The sequence below is a fragment of the Schistocerca americana genome, chromosome X (assembly GCF_021461395.2).
Source record: "Schistocerca americana isolate TAMUIC-IGC-003095 chromosome X, iqSchAmer2.1, whole genome shotgun sequence".
Classification (NCBI taxonomy): domain Eukaryota; kingdom Metazoa; phylum Arthropoda; class Insecta; order Orthoptera; family Acrididae; genus Schistocerca; species Schistocerca americana.
Window position 1 is genome coordinate 717,528,423 of NC_060130.1, and position 22,809 is coordinate 717,551,231.

General features: G+C 39.9%; 1 protein-coding gene across 5 annotated transcripts in view; it reads left to right on the plus strand.

Moving 5' to 3' along the window:
* Nucleotides 1–22,809, plus strand: part of LOC124555207 (GATOR complex protein NPRL2) — a 163,376-nt gene that overhangs the window by 87,723 nt on the left and 52,844 nt on the right. For all 5 annotated transcript variants that reach the window (XM_047129053.1, XM_047129054.1, XM_047129057.1 and 2 more), the window contains 4 exons: nt 1,728–1,857; nt 5,534–5,670; nt 18,696–18,793; nt 21,923–22,053. In XM_047129053.1, the coding sequence (XP_046985009.1) occupies nt 1,728–1,857; nt 5,534–5,670; nt 18,696–18,793; nt 21,923–22,053 (496 nt within the window). The remainder of the gene's footprint in view (nt 1–1,727; nt 1,858–5,533; nt 5,671–18,695; nt 18,794–21,922; nt 22,054–22,809) is intronic.

Consider the following 22,809-nt stretch of genomic DNA (forward strand, 5'->3'; position numbering starts at 1 on the left):
CATGGGACTGATTTCAACCAGAATTGGTACATTTATCCCTTATTGTATGGAAAGAATCAGTATAGGGGTAAGAACCACATACCTACCAAAGGGGTTGGAGTGAAAAAGGAGTTTAGCTTACATGGCACAAATATCCAGACTTTGTTCATCCAGTATTTGAGAATGAGAGCTAATAGTGACTTGGGACAAACTTCATGCATAATTTCAAACCCTTACAAAACTTATCCTCACTGACAACCCCCACTAAATCATTAAAGGAAACAAGTTTGTCTCATTTTTGTTGTTAACACAGTAAAACTGTTGCATCATGCACGTCCTGTCTGGACACATTTGGTAATAACATTGCCATAGTTCATATTTCCACAATTATTACATGCACATCAGAAAGATGCGCAAATGCCACACTAATCTGTTGCCTTCATGTCAGTGCTAATACAAGGTGGTCAGAAACAGTCTGAAAAGCTTGTTTTTCAGCATAGGTTGTTCTGAAAAGCAATTGTTAAGAAAAAAATTCAGCATGTTGCACCATCTCTGAGTTAGTTGGCACTAAAGTTAGATAATCAGGCCGTTGCATGCGCAAATTCAAGTTTGAAGTGAAAATCATTCATTGATGACTACTCTGCTATGGTCGTTATGTTTGCTGTTTTTGTCCCATACATTTTTGAAATTATGTCAAAGAAGGTCAAAAATGTCAATGAATTGTGAAGTCTACTGTGACAGTGATAAAACAAGATTTTGAATTGGAGTTATGTGCTATAAAACATATTACCTCCATTTTTAATCAAAAATATCAAATTTTGAGTTCATATCCTCTATACTTTTCAGCAGGCGAACCTAGTTGTGTACGATTGTATGTTTCGAAGAAATAGTGTGGAATGAGTGCAAAACATTGATAAGGACCAACTTCAATTTAGTTTCATGTGAAAAACCGTCAACCCAACTGTATAGACATAACACCACGGATGTGTAATACTGGGATGTTAACAATAGTAGCTTCGTTGATTGAGCATGCATGAGTTTACTGATTTTCTGAGAATGCACTGAGTAATGCTCGTCTGTGTAGATTCCATGTCAGGTCAAATGCCTAAAAGAAATTAAGAGAGTTCAAAGAAGAGCTGTACAATCTATGCTGTACTTATTTAGTAATTACAATAGCATTAGAGAGATGCACAGCAAGCACCAGTTGGATATCCTATAAGAAAGATGTTGTGTAGCACATGAAGAGCATTCTTTAAAATTTTGGGAACTGTTTCACAAAATATTAATTATATTTATTGCATATTGTTCAGAATTTGTGGGGTATGTGGCTAAATGCATAGACAATCATTCTTTGAGAATAACATCCATAAGTGGTGGTATAGGGAGAGGTAAGTAATATTGGCGCTACATTCTCTTCACTGGCCACCGTGCAGTAGTTTGAGGAAATCAAGCATATAACTGTGTTAAATTTCATTAATCCTCTTCATATTGTATATATTTTCTCTGTATTTAATCCTGTGCCTAAGGATAAGAAACTGTTTCCTTTTTATTCTGCATTATATGTTAGAGCCCCACTGTAATTAATGGTTAATGATCTTTGCTGATGAAAGGCGGTTGCCACCTCTTGATTGCCTTTAAAGCTATAAGCTGACTCCTAACATAGCTAAATGTTTATAGAAGAGCCACGCAGTTCTGTATTTAAATTTTTGAGCCTACTTTGTTTAATTTGTATCCTTTTCTCTTATCAGTTGACAATGGAAGAAGAAGGATGTTTCCTGTCACAAGTTAGTTCAGAAACTACAAAACATCATCAGCTTTTTAGTATACTTAAGCAGATTCTCAACAATTTAAATGCAACAGGGATGTCTACTGTGAGAGGTAAGGAGATCTGCTGTCTTCACTAGTTTTCTGTATACAGTGTGACCAAAAAGTCATCCCATATTTATATTTCCTACAAAGTGCTATGGTACTGGCATCCACTGATGTTAGAACAGTTCTCCATCTCTGCAACCAACAGCAAGTCATTGTCAAATAGAGTATAACACTTTTCTTAAAATGATTTTGTGCATTTTCTCTTGCTGCTCAAACCACAGCACTTTTATAGGATCAACCTTTACATATTCTGTCAGATGTTAAATTTGTGCATGATGACTTGACCACACTACTATTCTAAAATTCCACCTTCAGGAGAAAAAATGAAACAAATGTGCACTTCGGATTGCATTTTTTGTTAATGTTCCAGTTCACAATAGATGATGATGATGATGATGATGATTATGATTATGATTGAAAGAAAGAATTTTGTATTATTCTGTCTCAAAATTATAACCATTATCTCTCTCACTGTGTGTCTCTCTTTTCTTTCCAAAATCTAAAACAAGGTCTTCTAAGCATACATATTTTGATGCCTGTACCAATCAGCATCTTCACTATACTGTGGTGGTTACCTTTACTCTTTTTCACTATTCTCATTATGGATTTGCTCAAGCAGCATGTGCCTGATAGTACAGGACAATTTTAAAGCTGGGTCCTTTGTGCATACACAGTTTGATGCCAATTAGGAGTTTCACGTTGCTTGATTGTTGTGTTTACATCACAGACCACATAATAAAACATTATGAATCTCTGAGCTCTTCAGTCATTCTTCATCCAGCATTGCTCACTCCTTTATGGATAGTCAGATACAGTAAATGACATTTATTTACTAAGCACTTAATTCATTAGAATTAAGCAGGAGAGAGGAAAAGATGAAAGAAAGACATACAAATCCTAAAACAACAGAATTTTAGCTAATTCATGGAGAAGAAAGAGGAACAGTTTATAATACTTAACTACACATTATGTTTTTATGCAAGTTATGACTTACTCAGATATGATATCAGAAAGAAACATTAATTGATATATTGTTCTTGCAGGCTCTAAACTTGTTGCTGTGGAGTGTGATCAATTTGAGAATCTTCTTTAGATGTTTTTTGAAACATTGTGCTTACCATGAGTAAATAAATTTCATGCAAAATGCAGAGGCTATAAGCATTATGGAAATCCATTACAATTACACTATCTTATACTCCTGTTAAAGAACAAAAGAAGAGTGAAAACTCATTATTACTTTCGTTGTGAGATTAACCATCTCATTTTTGCCAAGTGAGCAGTGTGTGAGAAACTATGACTAGGTGGTTATTTCAAACAATTCAGTGGGTCTAGATATACAAAGCATGCAAGATTTCTGTTGTACGGATGGGTGGTATAAAGTATAGAGGTGAACAGACTTGTTCATCTTTGGGAACCATTTCAGTGGTAACCAGTCCTTTTTCGGTCCCATTCATTTTTACTTATTCACCATTCCTTTTTTTATCTAGTTGTATAATCTTGTATAGGTCTACAAAATTCAAAATGGAAGACTAGCAGTATTGTACGAATAACAAGAGTGTTCCTAGTGATCATAGGTAGGGGGGCCAGAAGGGGTGTAGCTCATATGAAATATACATCTACATAAATACTCCACAACCCACCTGATGGCATGTGACAGAGGGTATGTCTGGTACCACCAGTTGAACCCCCCAACCCCCCTTTCCCTGTTCCATTTGTAAGTGGCGCAGGGGAAGAATGACTGTCAGTAAGCCTCTGTATTAGCTCCAATTTCCCAAATTTTGTTGTGGTGATTATTTCTCGAGATGTATATGGGAGGAAGTAATTTTAGTTATACAGTGAGTGGCAAAATAGTTCTGGGCACACTTGCTACTAGCCAACGTCCATTATATGTTCCGCCCTACTTTGAACTGATACATTCGTCTTTGTTACAAGACGTGACAGGAGATTGATTTTTAAAAATCAGTTTTTTCTAGGGGCAGATGGGTAAACTCATTCCACTCCCCTACCAGAGAAACCCATTGCAGATTCTGCACCAAAAAGTACTTAAGATTTTCTCAAACTGAGAAACCCATAAAGCAAGCAACTTGGGTATGTTAGGGCTCAGTTGTCTCCACATTAAGAAAAGTGTATTTTCTGGAGTTAACTGATTATGAAAAAGAGATAAAATAATTTGAAATGGTTGCCATATGAAAACTCCGAATACATTAGTTTAATGTCTGTAGCAGAAGTCTGTCTTACATGCAGCAAAATTTTCTATTACACACAACAAAATAGCTGTGAAGTTTCAAATGCTTATTACTGCTCAAGCACAATTTTTCCTATGGAATGTTGTTCGAATAAATGAGTTGCCGTGCTCCGTTTAAAAAAAAATCCATAAAACATAGAGTGTAAGTTGATCCTTTGACAAGAAGTACAGTACCCATAAAGAACAAAGCTTATTCACTACAGTGCAGGATTTTTTGACCTGTACTTGCAGACATGCTCAAGGATTCCTCCCTCCTATGGTATGACCATTTTGACATACACTTGTTGCACAAAGAAAACATGGAGGAGGATGACAAATATCTATTCAGTGGTGAGCAAGGATTATTAAACTGAGTAGGCAGTATCCTGCTAAAGTTAGCCCTCTAAATGTCTGTCAAATATCAAGATGTGGTGGTGATATGAAAAGCCTTCTCAAGGATCAACAGCCTTCTCCCAGTACTACAAAATGTATCATTAAAATACTTGGTTGACACTACATGATGGTGTAATTTGGCCAAACTGATATGGAATGTGTTAGATTTTGGCTGCAGAAATTGCATGGAGAGGCCCTAATGTGCACAGAAACTGGATTTGAGATGTCCTCAAGGAGGCTCACATTGTAAAACTTTCCCATTGACTTTGCAACAAATTTATTTTCAACCATTTCACATGACTTTCAGCTCTGAGAAAACTCTCTGTGTATGCAAACTACAAAGTTTTATTATGAAACTTCCTGGCAGATTAAAACTGTGTGCCCGACCGAGACTCGAACTCGGGACCTTTGCCTTTCGCGGGCAAGTGCTCCTACCTTCCAAACTTTACAGAAGCTCTCCCAGGAGAGCTTCTGTAAAGTTTGGAAGGTAGGAGACGAGATACTGGCAGAAGTAAAGCTGTGAGTACTGGGCGTGAGTCGTGCTTCGGTAGCTCACATGGTAGAGCACTTGCCCGCGAAAGGCAAAGGTCCCGAGTTCGAGTCTCGGTCGGGCACACAGTTTTAATCTGCCAGGAAGTTTCATATCAGCGCACACTCCGCTGCAGAGTGAAAATCTCATTCTGGAAGTTTTATTATCTTTTGCATTCCTTCCTTGACAAGTCCACATTCATGATTGGCTTCAAGTAAAGACCATCTCCATTAAAGCCATTCCTTGTAAGACATTGAGGTTTTCAAATCAACCTTCAAATCATAAGATTTTTTGTATGTAAATATGAATAATGTTAATATGGACTATTCTTGCACATTTCATAATCGCACCATATTTATTTTGTAAATTGCTTTATGCTTGGAAGTAGATCAGCTCTTTCATAATAGGATTCCTATGGTTCTTAATAAAGTCAATTAATGGTCATGTGTAATTTAGCTTCTTATGTAGTTTAATCGTACATATACTCATTTCTTGAGGTATGAGAATAAGGAAATGTCAGTCCTTGTGTTTTCCAGAGGGAGAAATGACGATGTTCCTCAAGGTTGTCAGAGCTGCTACTGATCCTCCACCAGTTATGGATCATCATGTACCAATTTTTACAACAGAGAAAGGTGTTTTTCAAGAGGAACAGTGGGATTTGACAACTCAGCAGGTAACCATATATGCTTGTAACATTTGCGTATTTCAGAAATATTTTGCTGTTTGTAGATTCCATTCTGCAACAGCTGTATTTTATTTTCTCTGATGGAATTCAGTGCTGACTATATGTGAATACTGGGACAGTTTCTATTTAACCCTTTGAGTCCCATTTTCACAAAATTAAACTTCATCATAGTAAGTAGCGATTATAAGATGAAACTGGCAAAAGGTAAACAATCCGTTGTTTTCCGGAGGTGGTTTCACTTTGGAACCACTGGGGCATAGAGTTTTCAACCATCCATAATTTCACGTGGTGTATTTGAAAGCAGTTTAGCATTTTTCCTAGACAGACTCCCACATCTTGAAGCTTCCATGAACTCATAATGCCTGAAACAAATTATAGTCCTAAATAACAAACAAAAATGGGCCTAAAATTTAATAAATTTTGTACCACAACTACATACTGTCCTGTTGATTTCATTTTGGTAATACTTATAAGAGCAGTCATACAAACTCAAATTTACATTACACTAACTTAGATATACTTATTACAAACCTGCCAACATTTGTGGTTTATTTGTAAAATTTACAGAAATTGCAGCTGTTTACGGATGGACGGTGTCATTTTATGACTTTGTGGACAAAAATTTTAAACATTAATATTCTATAATTAGCCCACTTCCATACAATCGATTGTTTGCGTGGTTTGAAGGCAAGTCTATGATTGTCAATAACTCATTCTTTAATGTGATTGGTACTTTTAACCGTGTGATGTTTGTGTCATCATTGGAATTGAATTTAAAGTCAGGATTCTTCCTTGTGAATCTTACATGCCGACAGGCATTTTGTTCCGCTCCATCCACTTGTGGTTTAACCCATATACTTTGACCACGTATGGACTAATTACATTCATTCCATGTGTGTGTGTTATTTTTACCATGTGCATATTCTTTGTCCACAAGGTTGGCATCGTGTTCAGTTAATGGTTTAAGACTGTGTGCTTTGACATGTTTCATTGAAGTGTTTGACTGCCTTGAGTGTTTATGTTATAACTTTATGTGACATTTAGTGATCCAGGTTCCTTTCAATGTTTCAGTACGTATTGAGGCATTTGTTCTTCGAAATTTTGATATGCTGTATTCCTATTGTAGGGTTCATGAATAAATCCAACAAGAAACAGTATTTCCAGACATTTAAAGAATCCTTTTCTGTTGGTTTTCTGTGCATACTGAAATCAAGAAGGGCAGAAAAATTTTCCTTGTGCACAGTATGTGGGTGTAATAATAGTATTGCACATGGTGTAAGAAATGATTTAAGTAATCATATGAAGTGTGGTAAACACATAAGTTATGTTACATTGAAGGAAGATAACAAGAAAATCATCACCTTTTTTGCCAAGTCTGGAAATGTTGACTGACATAATTGGGGTCGAATGTCTGTTTACTTCCTTTTTGGTGGAGCACAATGTGCCCTTAAGTGTGGCTGAGCATGCTGGTGCTTTATTTAAGATGATGTTTCCCACACCAGAATCTTGCAAAGAAATATAGATATGCTCACACGAAAATGACATGCAATGTAAATAAAATGGCAAAAAATGCATCATCTGTAGTTGTTAAATGCGTTCAGAATGAGCCATTTTCTTTGGCCACAAATGGAAAAAAATCATGTGAACACCATTTTGTATCCTGTTTTTGTTACATTCTGTGATATTTCGTGGGAAAAAGTAGTGAGCACTGTGCTATCCATACCAGCATCCGACGGGGACTCGACAGGGCGAAACATAGGTAACCTGATGTTATCACAGCTGAATTCTCATAGCATATCAATTGAAAACTGTGTGACTTTCTGCTCTGACAGTGCTTCTGTTATGATAAGACACAAAAATGGGGTTTGTGCAGTTCTGAAGGAAGTTCAACCAGATATTGCCATTGTAGTTTACATTATCCACCTGATTAATCTAGCAGCTGACAAATGTGCTAGAAGATTATCACTGAAAGTGGATGAGATCCTTGTTGATATTTTTTATATCTTACAGAAGAGTGTCAAAAGAAGAAGAAGAAGAAGAAGAAGAACACCACCAGCAATTTCAGAACTTGTAAAATAAAGAGACAAAGAAAATTCTGAAGCATGTATGTACTAGGTGGCTATCTTTAGACAGATTTTTGGATAGACTACTGAACCAGTGGGATCTGCTTCCTTCTTTCTTCAAGGAGGAAGTAATATTATGTATCCAAAACATTTCCACAAGCTTGACATCTTTCAGAATACCTAGAGTTGAACAAAGTGGATCCAAAGAGTATCAGAAGAAGAGAACACATGCCCCTAAGAGAAAAGCATATTCTTCCAAATGTGACAAACCCATCCTAAAAAGTAAGACTTCTGCTACAACACACAAGGAAAAATTGTTTCTGTTCCTGTCCTCTTACTTGAACAAGGCCTTTTGCACTTTTCTTCATGTGACTATTCCTGTTTTTGATAAATTGAATATTGCCATTCAGACTTCTTCCCCACAAGTTCACATTTATTATAACACCTAATGGATTTGCTAAAGCAGCGGTTCACCAAGTTTGTTGAGCCCAAAATTGTCAAAAACTGCTCGTTGCTTGAAGTCGAGTACAACTTTATTCATGATGAAGAGTTAGTTATTGGCATTCAGACTTCGAACATAGTGAATGATCTCCAGGATACAGATGAAGCCCTTTCCTTTTCATCAGTGAGAAACTACTTTTGTACTGCCTGTGACTACATCATCAACAAGTTTCCACTCAAGAATGATGTGTTAAAGCATGCTCAAGTTGCTAGGTTAGACAAAAATTGAAGATGCACAGTTTTCTTCCATTCGTTTTTTCGTGGAGAAGTTTTGTTAGAACTTCAAGTTTAACACATATATTTAGGAACGACACAACAACACATATAAGTCACAGAGTAAGTTGACCTGTGTACAAGTCGGCATTCGATTAAACACTGAGTCTCAGTCTAGCGGCCGCTGCTCGGCTGGCCGCTTAGGTGGCGCAGCTGCTGCATGGCTGGCAGACAGCGCCGCACGTAGAGGACGTGCGTAATTGCGCGGCGGCACTTTGAATAATCGGCGAGTCACAACACTTTTCCCCCCTTTGAAATTGTTGCACTGGTCGTGATGGAGGTGTCCTGGAGATGGCTAACATCCATGGGTGCTGTTTGACTCGCTGTAAAGTCTCGAGGAGGAGGCTTCCCGTACGAACAGAAGTGTCCCCGATGATAACGGGTCGAGATGACAGGAGACGTGGGCGATGTATCGGCATCCGTTGGAGGAGGACACGAGGAGATGTACTCTGACAGAGGATGATCCTCCGGTTCCTGCATGGGCACGTCTCCTGGTGGCGTCCGGTCTGGTGCTGGCATCGCGATGACGGTGAGAGGGCTGCGTTGTGAGTATTGAGAGATGCCAAGATCCTGAGCATCAGGTAGAGCCAAAGGTGGTGTGGCGGCATTCGGAACAGGCGTTGCTGGCACCCGAGGGCGAAGCTGGTCCGAATGACGCACTGCAACACCCGTGTCCGTCTGGATTTCATACAGGCGTCTGCCACGGTGTCGTAAGATGCGGCTCGGGCTCCATTTTGGCCACCTGCCATATCCCCGTACCCAGACGAGGTCGTCGGCGGTGAACCGGCCAAGTGAAGCCACCCACGGCCGTGAGGTGGGAGGCCGCAGAAGATGAAGTAGCGTGCGGGGCTGTCGGCCATGTAAGAGCTCAGCCGGGCTGTGATCGCCCATGGGGGTGAAACGGTGAGACGCCAGGAAGTGGAGAAGCGCATCATCAGCAGCAGAAGAAGTCAGAAGTTTCCGCATCTGAGCCTTAAATGTGCGGACCAGCCGTTCAGCCTCACCGTTGGATTGTGGATGGAACGGTGGGGCTGTGACATGCGTAACGCCGTGACGAGCACAAAAATCCGCAAAGTCGGAAGAGACAAATTGCAGACCATTATCAGTAACAAGAGTAGAGGGGAGGCCTTCCAAAGAAAAAATGCGGGCGAGAGCACTGGTGGTTGCCGCGGTGGTAGGTGACGTGCAACGGACAATGAAAGGAAAGTTAGAGTAGGCGTCAATTACGAGGAGCCAATAAGTACCTAAAAAGGGTCCCGCAAAGTCAGCATGAATGCGCTCCCAGGGCTTCTCAGGCGAAGGCCACGGTAACAAAGAAGACTTCGGGGCAGCAGCCTGTGACGCACAAGGGCCGCAGGCAGCGACCATGTGTGCTATTTCAGAGTCGATGCCAGGCCAGTACACATGACGGCGCGCCAGAGATTTTGTGCGAGACACACCCCAGTGCCCCTGGTGAAGGAGGCCCAAGACCGAAGCACACAAAGACGCAGGTAACACAACACGCGGCGAAGCAGTGTCAGTGGAGAGGAGGATAACACCATCCCTACCCGTAAGGCGGTAGCGCAAAGGGTAGTAGTTCCGCAGCGGATCAGAAGTATTAGCGGACGGGCGATCTGGCCAACCCTTCTGAATACAGCGTAAAACCCGGGAGAGGGTAGGGTCAGAACCCGTAGCAGCCGCCAGCCTGTCCCCAGTGATGGGGAATCCGTCCACAACCTGCTGCTCAGCAACATCCAGGTGGAAACACAAAAGTTCGTCCCTATCGAATGCCTGACCAGGACCCATGGGAAGGCGAGACAAAGCATCAGCATTCGCATGTTGATCCGTGGGCCGGAAATGAATCTCATAATTGAAACGGGACAAGTAAAGAGCCCAACGCTGGAGGCGGTGTGCAGCCTTGTCGGGAAGTGACGTTGATGGATGAAACAAGGAAACAAGTGGTTTGTGATGAGTAACAAGATGAAATTTTGAGCCATAGAGAAAAACGCCAAACTTATGAAGAGCATAAATGATGGCCGAAGCTTCTTTCTCAATTTGAGAATACTTTTGTTGGGCATCCGTGAGCGTTTTGGAGGCATAAGCGATGGGCTGTTCCGAACCGTCAGAAAAACGGTGCGCAAGGACTGCACCGACCCCGTATTGAGAGGCGTCTGTGGCAAGAGCAAGATGTTGGCCAGGCACGGGGCCTGTTTCAGCATAGTCTTTAATTTCCGGAAAGCCACGTCACATGACACGGACCAGTGAAAAGGCACGTTTTTATGCAACAGGCGATGCAACGGCTGAGCCACCGACGCCGCAGACGGTAAAAACTTATGATAGTATGCTATTTTCCCCAAGAAGGCCTACAGTTCCTTAACAGATGTGGGGCGAGGAAGGGCATCGATCGCAGCGACAGCGTGTTGAAGCGGACGAATACCATCCCGAGAGAGTTGAAACCCCAAGTACGTGATAGATGCCTGAAAAAATTGTGATTTCTGAAGATTACACTTAAGACCGGCAGTCTGTAAGACATGAAAAAGTGTGCGGAGATTTTGAAGATGTTCTTCAGTGGTGGAGCCAGTGACAACAATGTCATCCATGTAATTGATACACCCAGGGACAGGGAGCAATAATTGTTCCAAGAATCGCTGAAAGAGAGCAGGGGCGCTAGCAACCCCGAATGGCATGCATTGGTATTGATAGAGGCCGAAAGCCGTGTTAAGTACCAGAAACTGCCGGGAAGCAGCGTCGAGAGGAAGTTGATGATAAGCTTCTGACAGGTCAATTTTAGAAAAATACTGTCCTCCAGCGAGTTTAGTGAACAGTTCTTCGGGACGGAGCATAGGGTAAGTGTCGATGAGGCATTGAGCATTTACAGTGGCTTTGAAATCGCCACAGAGACGAATATCACCATTGGGGTTAGCAACGACAACGACAGGAGAGGACCACTCACTGGAAGTGACAGGAAGCAAGACCCCTGACGCAGTGAGACGATCCAACTCCCGTTTTACCCGATCACGAAGGGCCACAGGAATGGGCCGAGCCCGAAAAAACTTAGGCCGAGCAGTGGGTTTGAGCGTGATATGAGCTTCAAAGTTGGTCCCACGGCCTAACCCAGGAGAAAAAAGGGACGAAAATGTAGTCAACAAGGAATCCAGTTGAGCATAAGGAATAGCGTCAGAGACAATATTGACAGAGTCATCTATGGAGAACCCAAAAACGCGAAAGGCATCGAAACCAAAAAGATTTTCTGCGTTGCTCTGGTCGACCACAAATGTGGGAACAGTGCGAACGACGGATTTGTAAGATACTTCAGCATTAAACTGTCCCAAGAGAGAAATCTTCTGTTTATTGTACGTCCGTAATTGCCGAGTGACAGGGGACAGGAGTGGAGAACCCAGCTGAAGATACGTCTGAGAATTAATTATAGTGGCGGCAGAACCGGTATCCACTTGCATGCGAACATCTCGACCAAGGAATTGGACAATGAGGAATAACTTCCCTGAAAGGGAAGAAGTGCAATTGACAGGCAACACAGAATCAGAATCAGCGTCATGTTCATGAACATCATGTATGCGGTCAGATTTACAAACGGAAGACACATGACCTTTCTTTTTGCAATTGTGACACACAGCCCAACGTTGGGGACAATCCTCGCGTGAATGTTTCGTAAAACACCGCGGACATGAAGGAAGTTGCTGGGGATTGTGCTGCAGTTTCGTAGTGGGTTGTTTACGGCTAGGCCGAGGCCGCGCGTGGGAGCGTACTGCGGCCACGTCGGCCAGCGGGGACGCACCGCACACATCGTCAACAGCGCACAGAGGTTGTATTTCTCCGACGTCACCCCACGCTTCTATTTGTGCCCCAGCGACGCGAGAAATTTCAAAAGACTGCGCAATGGAGAGAACTTCATCTAGAGTCGGATTCGCCAACTGAAGGGCATGTTGCCGAACTTCTTTGTCGGGTGCCGACCGGATAATAGCATCCCGGACCATGGAATCGGCATAGGATTCGTTGTGAACGTCAGTAACAAATTGACACTTTCGACTGAGGCCGTGAAGTTCAGCAGCCCAAGCGCGATAGGATTGATTCGGTTGTTTTTGACAACGATAAAAGGCAACACGAGAGGTTACCACATGCGTTTGCTTTTGAAAATAGACAGACAGAAGTGAGCACATTTCAGCAAAAGACAAAGACACAGGATCCTTCAGAGGAGACAATTGCGACAACAACCAATACATTTGAGGTGAAATCCAGGAAAGGAACAGAGACTTACATGGTTGTTCGTCCGTGACATGAAATGCCAAGAAGTGCTGTCGAAGACGTTTTTCATAATCAGACCAGTCTTCCGCCATCTCATCGTAAGGTGGAAAAGGAGGTACAGCCAACGACAAGAAACGCCCCGCATTTGATGCCGCGACGAAATCGCGAATCGCCGCTTTTAGAAGCGTTTGCTGATCGCGAATCGCCGCCGTTAGAAGCGTTTGCTGTTCAAGGAGATTTTGCAAGAGTTGCTCGACAGTAGCCATGGAACCCTGTGAGGCAACGGTGAAAAGGAGAAATCTCATCCTCGTCGCCAATTGTTAGAACTTCAAGTTTAACACATATATTTAGGAACGACACAACAACACATATAAGTCACAGAGTAAGTTGACCTGTGTACACGTCGGCATTCGATTGAACACTGAGTCTCAGTCTAGCGGCCGCTGCTCGGCTGGCCCCTTAGGTGGCGCAGCTGCTGCATGGCTGGCAGACAGCGCCGCACATAGAGGACGTGCGTAATTGCGCGGCAGCACTTTGAATAATCGGCGAGTCACAACAAGTTTCCTATCATGTTATGCAAGGAAGAGAATGAAACTGCAGATGAGGTGGTGAATGAGCTTCAGATGCAGTCCATGGAGATGACACTTTGGCTGCAAATCAAGATGCTGTGAGTGATTCCAGCTGGGCACAAATATCAAGAATTAGTGGAGCCGATGGACTTCTTAAGTATAGCTGAATTTCTAGAGTAATGCTCTCCATTCTCATCATACTCCATAGCAATGCAGAATGTGAACATGTTTTCAGCCTTGTGAAGAAAAATAGAACAGAGTTCAGATCATCCATGTTCAGTGAGTCTCTGCTCCCTGTTATGACAAAACATTTTCTCAAGACTTTTTGCAGGAAACTAAAAAGACCACAACTGTTACTTTAAAGACGAACTAGAATGTGATTTGCATTGTATATTATATTATTTCTTGCATGTGTTTCATTAAACAAGTTTTACTGTGTAAAGCCTTTGTCAGTTATTGCATATCTGCTTAATTTATCGAGGAAGTCCTTTTATGTATGCTCCAAACAAGTATTCGCCACTCCTGCTGCTGTTTAACATGGATTTCTTCTTGTTTGTTATGTTCATCTACAAATCATTGGTCTATGATGTAAATGGGCATGATTTCATTGAGGTATCCTGTTTAAAGCATGAATTATTGTATTTTCTAGTCCAGAAGTATTTTTATTTTCGTCAAGCCAGGGTATGTCAAAAATTGTTAGATTTCTTTGTCACGTGTGAGTTTCACTGATAACCCTTTTCAAAAGTTGGCTGGTATGTACTTATTTTCACTATCAATGCCCTCCTCAGTATGTATGTCAGAATCTCCTATTATCATGTATCTTTTTAAAACTGATGATGAAGCCAGTCAATGATACTTCTGTTTCTATATGTGTGCTTGGACTGATTACCATATCTGCAAAAAACAACTACTTCTGCTTGTTGTGTATTGGATGGAAGATCATTTACATTATCAGAAACAATAATGGACCTAAGGTTGAGCCTTGGGGAACCCATTTGTGATTTCTTCCTCCATCAGAATAACATCCCCAGACTATATTGGTTGAATTACTAAGTACGGCTTTCTGCAGTTTTTTGTTAGATATAACATTATCCATTGTTTGGCTATACCATCAATCCTATAAAATTTCAATTTATCAAAGAATACTGTGATTCACACAGTCAAATGTCTTACACAGGACACAGAAAAAAAAACCTGTGCCATTTTATTATTTAATGCTTGTAAAATCTGTCAAGTGAATGTTTAAGTAGCATTCTCAGTAGAGCAACCCTTCTAACACCTGAACTGTGATTAGCTAATAATACTATTGGTGCTAAGGTGAGATTCTATTCTAGAATACGAGATGCGACAATAAAGTAATGAGACTGATGTGAAAAAAAAAAATGTTGCTTACCATTTTAGTCAAGTTTAGTGTTGTCTCTTTCAAAGTAGTTCCCTTCTGATTGCACACACTTTTTCCAGTGCTTCTGCCATTGATGGTAACATATCTGGAACTCAACTTCTGTAATATCCTCCAAGACCCTCGTCACAGCTTTTTGGACATCTTGTGTTGTTTGAAAATGGTGTCCCTTGACCGCCGTTTTGACTCTTGTAAATAGAAAAGTCACAATGAGCGATATCTGGTGAATAAGGTGGCTATTGTAGTACTGAAATTTGTTCTGAGGTTAAAAATTGCTGTGCTGACAGAGCAGTATTGGATGGTGCATTGTAGTGATTCAGAATCATACCAAGATCTTTAGTTATTATTAGACGAACCGTTTCTCGATTGATGTTCAGTTCTTCTGCAATCATTTTCACGGATAATCTTCAGTCAGATCCTACAAGTCCATGCACCCTGGCCAAGTTGACATCCATCCGTGAGGTTGATGCTCATCCACTGCGGTCTTCATCTTCAACATTCGTCTACCTTCACTAAACATTTTATGCCAACGAAAAACTTTAGCTCTTGACATAACCTTCTCTCCAAAAGACTTCTGAAGCTTACTGTAAGTTGTCGTTGCGTTTTCACCCAATTTAACGCAAAAAGAAATGGCATACCGTTGCGCAGTATTATGCGGTTCCATTTCCGTGACGAGAGACACAAACAGATGTTAACTTATTACAGCACAACTCACAACTGAGCAGTTGCATCAGTGTGCCACTTGGACTAGAAGCAGCTTATAGGCCAAGGTCAAAGATATTGTGCCTACGCAAGCCTGCAGGGTTGCCACATCTTGCAAAGAGAATCAGTCTCATTACTTTATTGTCGCACCACGTACATCACCTTCTCAAAATTTTGGAAAATGTCAGCAGTGAAACAGGTCAGTAGTTATTGACAGCTCTCTTATCACCATTCTTAAAGAGGTGTTTAACAATTGCATATTTCAGTCTCTCTGGAAAAATGGCTTGAGTTAGTAATGCATGAAATATTTGAAATAAGACTGGGCTTATTATGTGCAAACAAATCTTTAGTTCTCTGGTGGAAACACCATCAAAACCAAGTGACCTTTTATTTTTGAGAGATTGTGTAATTTTTCTTAATTTCAGAAGAAGTTGCTGATACATTCATATGGTTGAACTGTATGGGAGTTACTTTTTCAGTATAGTGCTGTGATTTGTATCTTGAACTGTTTGCCCCTTTCTACTGTATTTAATAAATGGTTATTAAAATGGATTTGCTGGCTGTGACCTATCATTTATAGCCCTTCCATTCAAGTAATATGGATTGTTCTGTGGCTGAATGTCCTGTTTGTTGGTGCACTACATTCCATATAGCCATAAGTCTATTGTGAGAATTTCTGATTCCTCACATTATGTGCATGTTCCTTGACTTTTTAATAACCTTTCTTAGTAATTTTGAGTAGTTTTCATAGTGTGCACTTATTGCAGGGTCTCTGCTTGCTCTTTGCAAAAGATACATTTCCCTTTTCCTTTAACAATATACTTTAATCCCTGAAGTCACCCATGGTTGCTTGTATGGCTGTTTAATGTTCTTTATGATCAGCTTACATGGAAAGCTATTTTCAAGTAATGATATGACTGTATCATGAAATAGATTAATTTTATATTATCATTTAGTTCATTATAAATTTCATCCCAGGTTATCTCGTGTAAACCAAAACATTTGTGTTGGAGTCATTAATTACTCTAACAGATTTTCAATGTGGAGTATCAATACTGTAAGGCACTATCTTATTTATTGTAAATAATTGTGCATCATAGCCAGAGAGCAGTTGTTACTTGATATAAAGCTATTTTCTTGCTTGAGGTTCACCAAAGGATACATCAATTAATGTCCTACTACCCATGTTGGAAAGTTAATTACTGAAATCCAATTGTAGGAGCCAAATAAGGTTTCAGGTCATTTTTCCTATCAGAATCCTTTAGGAAATCTACATTGAAGCCACCACAGACTATCAACTGCTTGCTGCTCTATGACAGACTTTGGTTACAAAACTGGCTACTCTCAGTTTGAACATTTTAACAATTGCACTTGCAGTACAAAACTAAGTTGCTGAATGATGCTGTAAACTATGTTTTGTGGCAAGCAATTCATGCAGTCATATTATGTTGAAATGGACTTATCTTGTGATGCTGGCTGATGTCATTTGTTTCCTGCAGTGTGAAGTAAGCCATTAATTATTGAAATCACTCAGAGAATTGTAATTCCTACACAAGTTTTGGCACCAGAATATTGCAGACACACAACACCTTGACTGGAATATAACATTGATGTATTTCTCTTCAAGCGAACGTACATCACGGAATATACAATGTAGATCAATTCATAGTCGATAAATATCATCAAAGTGCATATAATTACAAATATAAACCTGCAACAGAGTGTTGGTGTGTTGGGATTGCTCTTCAGGCAAGTCTGGCAAGGATGGGAGGCTCTTTGTGCAACCCCAAAATTTAAATTATCACACATTGTCAAAAAATTGTATTTTTTCTCCATGATTCCCCCAATTAATAAAATACACACATTCATACTTTGCAAGGAAATCAATCATTTCCATGTACAGATGCACAGAGGCACTTTCAGAATGCCAAATGGTCTTGAAAATAGATCAGAAACAGATTTAAGATTGGCAGTATTCTCAAAATGCTTAGAAAACTACCCTTGTAATTCTTTCAAGGCCACAGTGAATTTTTCAAACCTCATATTTTCTTTAATGCCAGTGAGCTTAGGGAAATTATGTGTTTTCTGTCAGAATTTGTCCCTTCTACAATGAGATTTTCATTTTAAATGCATCTCCATCAAGTCAGAAATAAATTGTTTCCCACCTTGCAGTGTCTTTCTGTGGGCAAAGTGTAGGCAAATCCGCTTAAAATGAGAGGTTTTTAATCGATTCTAGATGTTCTAAGTTTTGTTCCTGCACTCCCTTTTTCTTCATAAATTCAACACTAGTGGGTTTTAAGTCAAAAAGTGGTTCCAGGCATGTTTCTTGGCTTAACCAACATCTTTTACAGAAATATATAAAGTCTCCATACTCTTTGTTTCAATTCCATCGAAAAGTGTTGCAGCTGACAGTGGAATAATCATATTACTTCAGAAAATTTACTGGTCATGCCACTAATTTCTTCACATGCTTCATGCCAACAAATTTAGCACAAAGTGCTTCTTGATGCACAGTACAATGAATCACATCTCTTGATTGTTGTGATTTTTTGGTCTTCTTAATCTTTAAATTCTTTATGTAGGATGTTGTAATGTTTCATAGCAAATTTGCAGTACGTGTTGATTGTGCAACTGAATATTAGATGTTGAGAATTCTCAACCTTCTCTTCTCTCATTCCCTTCATTTTTAAAGGCTTGTAATGATAGATCACCAGACTGCCTCTGTTTGTGCAAACAGCTGCTGGATCTGTGTACTTCCTTTATATACCATGAACAAATAGCGAAGGGTAAACAGTGCTGACAACATGATTTGCCAAACTGAAGAGAGTCGTTCCAACCAAAAAATGTCACACAGCAATACTATGAAATGTCATGCTGTAGCTAATATTCCCAAGGAGGATTGAGCAAAGCCGAGACAGCCCCAGCCTCAACCTGCATATTGGGCTTACAAGAAGTTTAGCATGCTGTGGCCAGCTCTTCCGTAAATACTACTACTTCTTCTTCTTCTTCTTCTTCTCTGACCATAATGCAGAAGAACCTATGCATTAACACAGGTTCTAAACTATAGACATTCAAAATAAATTCATTAAAAAATCATATAAGTATAATAAACTCCTCTATGAACAGTGAACAGTAATTCTGAGATAAATGCCGGAGAACTTTCCTTCCCTTATCATCTGTTGCCAAACATAAACTCACTATTCAGTTTCATATTAGTTTTAAAATAAAATTTAATACAAATTTTTCTTTTACTTCATTTTTCAGCTGCTGCCTCATGTTGATGGCTTCAAGCATATTGCACAAATAGCTGTTGATGCAGATGTTGAGAATAGTCTTGTTAAAGCCTGCATACAAAACCTCCTGTAAGTATAATAGGTACAGATGACTTACTGAACACTTCTTGCCAGTATTTATAAGTAGTGCATACTTAAAATTGAAATATTACATGAAAAGTTTGAAACATACTGCGCAAACCAATTTTTGTGTTTTCAGAACATTTTGTGCTGTTTAAGTAATAAGACAGCAACTTTCTTTTTAAGTAGTAATCAATCTTCTGACTGGTTTGGTATGCTCCCTTTTGTCTCATCTTACCCCTTGCTAACCTTATCATTACTGAATATCTACTACTCTCTATATCCTCAATAAACTCTTTTCAGTGTCTTTGTCCATCCTATTGATTGTTCTTCCTTTAATGCTCCTTCCACTGACAAGCGGACTATTCACAGATGCTGTAACACATGCCCCCAACCATTGCGTCCTGTTCTGTGCTAAGGTATTTCAATAAAATTCTTTCCTTAAGTACTCTTTGTAGGGCCTAACCCTTCCATACTTTGTGTGTACCCCCTTTTTTTTTAATGCTGTCTGGTTCTTATTCTGTGTTTTCCCGATGGCACTCAATGCAGTATATTTCATTTTTAAAGAAAGCTTTCTCCTCCTGGTCTCCAGTGACGCGATCATCTCCTTTGCTTCTCATGGCAATTTGTTTTATATCAAGTTTCTTTAGTTTCTGCTGTTTTATATTACTTAATTTTGATGTTTGGGTTGATATTATTCACCTGTATATTTTTTTTTAGTATCATATTCCTGTTGTGTACTGTTTACTCAGATATTGTGGAAAGTAGGTTTCCCATTCAATTAAACAGTTTATCTAAGTATTCCTTACCTTGGAGTTTAGGTAACCACGCCCCACATAGTTGAGGCTCTGGGTGATCAGCAGGCATGTAAATGAGATTGTCTGAATACTTAATGATAATTGCAGTTTACTTCCTTGAAGAGAAGAGGGGAACAGAAATACACATACACACACTTGCACAGTGATGTTATCCTAGGATCCAGCCCAATTGAGGTGAGGGGTGTATCAGGTGGAGCGAATGAGAAGGGAGGGTGTGTCAGATGGAGTGAATGAGGGGAACAAGGGGGAGGAGGAGAGGCAGCAGGGGGATGGGATAGGAATGTGACAATGTTGAGCCCACCCTGGTGTAGGCAGAGGACAGCACATGATGGTATGGGGGAGTGGGTTTGGTGAATTGTGTGTGGCAAAGTAGAAGTGTGGACCATGTAGATTAATGGGGTGAAGTGGTAGTCATGGGACAGGGGCTCTTGGAGCTTGAGATCGGGAGGGCTGTATAATTGAAAAATGTATTGTAAGGACAGTTACCATCTAAGAAATGCAGAGAAGCTGGTGATGAGGAGCAGGAAGATTCAGATGACATGGATTGTTAGGCTGTCATTGCACTAGTGCATGGGGGAGGGGGGGGGGGGGGGGGGAGGCTTTTATATGGGCATGACCACCGCATTGTGGTCCAGGCCAAAGTGAGCCATCCAGTACCACAGCATGCCAGTAAGCACACACTCTAATGCAATGACTGCTTAATGATTGATGTCATCTGAATCTTCCTACTCCCTAACACCACCTTCTCTGAATTTGAGAGAGAGAGAGAGAGAGAGAGAGAGAGAGAGAGAGAGAGAGAGAGAGTGGAGGAGGGGCGGGGGCGGGTTTAGCATGTAGCTCAGATTTTTTATGATACCGGTTTTGTTCTTATATCTTTGCTAAATTGGTTACTATAAATCTATTGATAGTACCCCTGTCTCTTTTGAAACCTATCTTCAATCTTTGTTACGCGCGCACACACACACACACACACACACACACACACACACACACACACACAGAGTTACCTTATTTATGTACAAAATCAGCTATAGTTTGAATTTTTGTTGGGCGCGATTAAATACTAAATGTCAGACTGCAGTTCGTATTGAAGTTTGTGAAGGGGCAGCAGTAGTTGACAAGACAGTGAAACAGTTGTAGCCTATACCTGATGTTATTGAATAGGTACATTTAGAAATGGAATGAACATTCAGTAAGAAGAAATCAGAACATCAAGACTTAGCACTGACATGGCGATTCTGTTATAAATGTATATGAACTTGGAAGAGGTGGTATAATATAAGATGAAAACCAAGAAAAGTGAAAGAACTGTAATGGAATGTCTTTGAATTAAATTGGTAGGTGTGGAGGGAATTAGTTTAGGAAATGAAACATTAAAAGTAGGCAACAGTTGCAGTTGGACTGCAAAATAACTGATGATGGTCGAAGTAGATGAATACGGACATGCAACAAAAAGCAATGCATTTCTGAAAGAGAAATTGGTTAACAGTGAATATAAATTTAAGTGTTAGGATATCTTTTCTGAAGATATTTGTCTGAGGTCGAACCTTGTATGAAACTGAAATGTGGGTGATAGACAGTTCAAACAAAAAGAGGATAAAAGCTTTTGAAGTGTGGGGCTACAGTAAAATGTTGAAAATTAGATTGGTAGGTCAGATAATTGATGAGGAGGTACTGAATTGGGAAGGAAAGAAATTTGTGGCACAACTTAAATGGAAGAAGGAATTGATTCACAGGATTGACCCTGAAGCATCAAGGAATGACAGTTTTCTTAATGGAAAGAAATATACAGGTAAACATTTTATAGGGAGACCAAGACTTGACAGTGGTTCAAAGGGATGTGAGTTGCAATAGTGATGCAGAGATGAAAAGTTTTGGACAGAATTGGCTAGCGTCGAGAGCTGCACCAAACGAGTCTTCAGACTGAAATCACAACAACATTTATTTGTATCAATATGTCGGTAATGACAGATGGAGAAAATCTCAAACTTCATGCTATATTCGTTCTAATTATGTGGTAAATAATCATTCAGTATTAAATTTCAGCTCGAGCTTTAAATTAAACTTTTTAATGAATAACCATTTTGGAACTCTTGTTTCAGTATTAGATCAAGAATGACGTAGTAGTCCATCAAACTTTTGGCTACAATTTAGTAAGGTACTTTATATTATGAAGAGGTTTTTATGAAGATGTCAGGAAATCACAATAAATATAGAGGTCTGCAGAAGACTGAAGTTTAATTGATATAACTAAATTGGTTGTAGATGCTTCATATTTTGTCCCTTACATTGTACTCCATTGTGTGCTTTTTATTCACAGATATTACAAAGCTGTAAGCCTGCTGCCCATATTCTTGTACAGTAATGTTTATACACCAACACCAAAGGTGCGCTTGTTGGCAACAGACGCAGCATTGCAAGAAGAGTGCATTAAATATGTTTCTTTATCAGGTAAGACTATTGTATTACAACCTTTTATTGTAAGCTGTGTTAATCTTTGCCTGTTAAATTTTTCAAAAACTTTTCTGTTATGCAGTTGGAGCCTCTGAAACAGTAAACTTTCATAAGGAAAGTCAGTTTACAGGAAAATCTTTCCTGGAGAAAATAAAGATTGTCAAGATAACATCACTTGTTCCTTTTCATTTCAACTTCCTTAATTAAGTTGTATTGTATACTACATATTTTACATTAATTGTTTCAGAAAAGATTAACTGATGTTTGTGCCTACTGTGGCTTCTCTGTTTAATGTTGCCTGTTGAGAGTAGCAGCATTTACTTCCAGGCCAACAAAAAATGGCTCTGAGCACTATGCGACTTAACTTCTGAGGTCATCAGTCGCCTAGAACTTAGAACTAATTAAACCTAACTAACCTAAGGACATCAGACACATCCATGCCCGAGGCAGGATTCGAACCTGTGACCGTAGTGTCCAGGCCAACAACTCTTATTCTAATAGTACTGTAGAGCTGAGACAACAATAAAATGAAATCTGATTACTCTTTTCCAAGGCACCAGAGAAATAGATAAATGGTAACATGAAAACCTAGTTGTCAGTGTTACCCTCTGCACCATAAGGACTATGATCATCATTGTTACTACCATCTGATCTAATTACATCACCGTAACTGTTCCAAACTATCAAAATGGAAGCATAAAAGGTTCTGGAATAGTGTGTCTGTGATTCAGCCTCTCATAAGAAAAATAGAAA